This window comes from Pinus tabuliformis, chromosome 3_2 (assembly GCF_031772625.1).
Source record: "Pinus tabuliformis cultivar Carrire ecotype Pingquan chromosome 3_2, CPIR1, whole genome shotgun sequence".
NCBI classification, from domain to species: domain Eukaryota; kingdom Viridiplantae; phylum Streptophyta; class Pinopsida; order Pinales; family Pinaceae; genus Pinus; species Pinus tabuliformis.
Window position 1 is genome coordinate 1042738148 of NC_142302.1, and position 3771 is coordinate 1042741918.

The 3771-nt window shown below is 37.2% G+C and overlaps 1 protein-coding gene across 1 annotated transcript; it reads left to right on the forward strand.

Moving 5' to 3' along the window:
- Positions 1–533: 533 nt before the first annotated feature.
- Positions 534–2403, forward strand: NAGK (N-acetyl-l-glutamate kinase). Its single transcript, XM_089417409.1, has one exon. The coding sequence runs from the start codon at positions 942–944 to the stop codon at positions 1998–2000; it is 1059 nt and encodes a 352-aa protein (XP_089273535.1). The 5' UTR covers positions 534–941; the 3' UTR covers positions 2001–2403.
- The last annotated feature ends 1368 nt before the right edge of the window (positions 2404–3771 follow it).

Genomic DNA, 3771 nt, shown 5'->3' on the forward strand with positions numbered 1-3771 from the left:
ATATAAAATTAATACCTAAAAATTAATAAATTTTTAATCAAAATCAAACTTAAAACATGAAATAATATTTTTTTTAACAATCAATGAAAAAATTAAAATAAATAAAAATAATTAAAAGTCCTTAAATAATCCATATAAAAACAACAAAAATATAATTAAAATATATTAAAAATAATAATAAATTTATTAAATAATCAATAAAACAAAATAATAATAATTTAAAACAAAATAATAAATAAATAATATAATATAATATAATAAAAATATTAAATAAATAAATAAAATAAAATTCAGAATAACATACATACAAAAATCCAAAAAAAATAAAATAAAAATCTAATATAAAAAATTAAAATAAAATGATTTTTTTTTTAAATAAGTTAAATTAAAAAATTAAATTTGTATCTATATATTCTGTCATATAAATATATATCAGCTTAAAATAATTTCCTGAAAAAAAATCAGCTTTAAAGAAAAAAGAGACGTATATATATCCATCACTGCCGAATCTTCTTCTTACTGAACATCAAATCTTCCCTTAACATAAAAGGATTAAAGCTAAAGAAGAATCACACTCTGTAAAGCTAAAGAAGAAATGCCCTGTTACCCAGAAAATTTTACATGTGCATCGTGCTTTGCATCTTATTTTTTGAAGAGTTGACCAACAACTTGCAGAAAATATGCTTAATAATTCAAGCAACTGGTCATCTGAGGTGTGATAGGTGCCACCGCGTGGAAGCAGAGCAAATAGAAAAGAATCGTTGTCGTTCATACTATTTGTTTAGGCTTATGACTTACAGTTTATCACAAATAGGGTTGGAGAAATCTATTAATACAGCAGCTCTGGGGTTTCTTCCCCTCAAAATGAGTGGTTAGGGTTTCCAACAGTTACATTTTTGTAGGCAAATAGTTTCTGACGTGAACTCACGCTGCAAGCGACAATGCCGGCGGCTTCAATGATCAATCCCTCGTTTGCAGGTGGATTTTTTGAATCGGTTTCCTCTTCTTATTCTCTAAAATTTCCACAAGCCTCGTGGGTTTTAGGACCCACACTGGGAAACCACAATGAGAGGCAAAAACATCTTCCTTTAAGGGTTTCAAGGAAATCCAGAGGCGCCCAAGTGGTCACCTGCAGCGTTGCAACGATCAAACGCACCGGGCAGGAGAGAGTCGACATCTTGTCAGAGGCATTGCCCTTCATTCAGAAATTCCAAGGTAAGACCGTTGTAGTTAAATATGGAGGTGCAGCAATGAAAGATGAAAATTTAAAAGATGGGGTTATTAAGGATCTTGTTTTGCTGTCTTGCGTGGGTCTGAGGCCTGTTTTTGTTCATGGTGGTGGTCCTGAAATCAATGGATGGCTTGCGAAAGTGGGCATCCAGCCCCAGTTTAAGAATGGCCTCAGGGTCACAGATGCAGCCACAATGGAGGTTGTGGAGATGGTTCTGGTGGGCAAAGTGAATAAGTCACTGGTTTCTCTGATCAACAAGGCTGGGGGAAATGCTGTGGGGCTCTGTGGGAAGGATGGGAGGTTGATTACTGCAAGGCCACAAGGGGCTGATTTAGGCTTTGTTGGAGAAGTTGCTTCTATCAATACCAGTGTATTGAAGGCCATTGTTGAGAATGGAAGCATTCCTGTTATTGCCTCCGTTGCAGCGGATGAAAACGGTCAGGCTTATAATATCAATGCTGATACTGCTGCAGGGGAAATTGCAGCTTCTCTGGGTGCAGAGAAACTCATTCTGCTGACTGATGTGGCAGGATTGCTTTTAGACAGGGAGAATCCTGAATCCCTTGTGAAGGAAGTGGACATAAAAGGTGTGAAGAAGCTGGTGCAGCAGGGGACTGTGTCCGGTGGAATGATTCCTAAAGTGAATTGCTGTATCCGGTCGCTTGCGCAAGGAGTTCACACTGCGAGTATTATCGATGGAAGGCTTCCACATTCGTTGCTTTTCGAAATTCTTACGGATGAAGGGGCTGGAACGATGATCACAGGTTGATGGTTTGTTCACGGAATCTTGTCCCGTTATGGCTTCTACGGCCGTCCTTCTAGGCTTCTTGTTGTCAATAGGTTTTCCAGTTTAGCTTCAAGTATTGCAGTGGAAATCTTACAATAAGTCCTCTATGGAATGTTGGATTACCTGTTCTGAGCAGAGTTCAGGAAAGTTTCTGAACTGAAGGTTAGGTCACTTTAACGGAGTATAGATCACTCTGGACTGGGTCTCTGAATTTATTCAAGGAAAATTTTAAGGGATCATAGTTTTGTATTAAGTGTAGAAATCTCGGCGAAACTTCAACCCTTAAATGTTAACTATAAGTATTTGGTTAAAATTTCTGTATTTTTCTAAAATTTGGAGCATATTACGTTTTTATCAGAATTTTGAGTAAAACAATTTCAGATTATGGGTGTTGGGCCAATTATTCATTTCGAATTTGCCATTTGTTCTTGGAAAATGTGGAAAAAATAGCCATATTGCAAATATTAAGCCTGAAATATTGTTATGGTTTGTTTAGTATATTGTTCCTATTGATTCTATTCTGAACTCTTTAGCTACAAAAGCATCATTGGTGTGTTACATAAAGTATGCATCTAATATCAAGACATCCACTGGGAGAAAACCGCATTATCTGTTATGAGTTTTAAGGATGATTTGTCGGAAATCTGTGTGGGTGTACAGGTGATACTAAATGATAGCCATAGCATTCATTATGGGAAACAATACTGTGGACACTTTTTGCAAATATGTTTGGATCGTTTTGTACTTTTCTATGATATCTACATTCCCTTTCATTTAGTTTGAAAATATATTTGCGGGTAAGCATCATATCCTTTACTACTGAGCAAAAGTGACTGAAAAATAATAACTTTTCAGTACTGTGATTAACTTCTTGATATATGCTATCACTAGCACATTAGTTAATGGAGTCGTCTACAAAGGTGGAGGAATTGCCTAGATGGCCAAAAGTGGTTGGAATCCGTGAAAAAAATTTCAAAAAATCTTGTAGAGGCAGTGTTTGAATCATGTTTTTGATGTTAGAAATGGATTCAGCACCATCAAAAACGTCGAGGGCACCCAAAATTTTGAAATTTAATAATTGTAACTTGGATTTACAAAAATCCTTGCTAGATTTTCTCAAAATATGACCGGAATTTCCATGACTTTCAGGGCAAAAAGCAGTCTCGTTAGACTACGGTTTAGTTAAATGGTCCATACTCCACATTTCTATTCGACCTCTCCCAGATATCACAGGGTACCATTGGTTCTCAGTTTGCAGGAAAGAGACGAGGAGCTCGGGAGGGGTCAGAGGATCAGGTGGAGTTGCTTGTTTGGCTAGTGACTCACTTCGGAACAGGGTATCTATGGTAGTCGAAGATGAGTTTGCCAGGTTTATGTGGATTTGGATTAGCGTCGGAGTCTCTCATCCGAGGGACACCTACATTGCAGTGTGTTACTTTTCGCCAGCCTCTTCACCATTTTCCATCCATAATGGCTCAAATGGGGACCCCTTTATAGACTTGTACACTAGCATCACCCAATACTCTGCTGTTGGGGAAGTCATCCTCCTAGGTAACTTCAATGCTCGTACTAGAGATCTCTAGATCCCTCTCCATGATCGATCAGAGGACGTGTTTTGTACCCATGGGATAGATCCAAATTCAATTGGGCTTCATTGGATGTCAGATGATGCTTTGGGGCCCACAACAATTTATGGTAAGCATCTATTGCAGTTGGGGGAAATCACAAGTGCTGTTAATTCTAAATGGTCTTC

Bases quoted from the DNA above. Each gene is read 5' to 3' on its own strand.
- NAGK (XM_089417409.1), top strand. From the start codon at position 942: ATGCCGGCGGCTTCAATGATCAATCCCTCGTTTGCAGGTGGATTTTTT.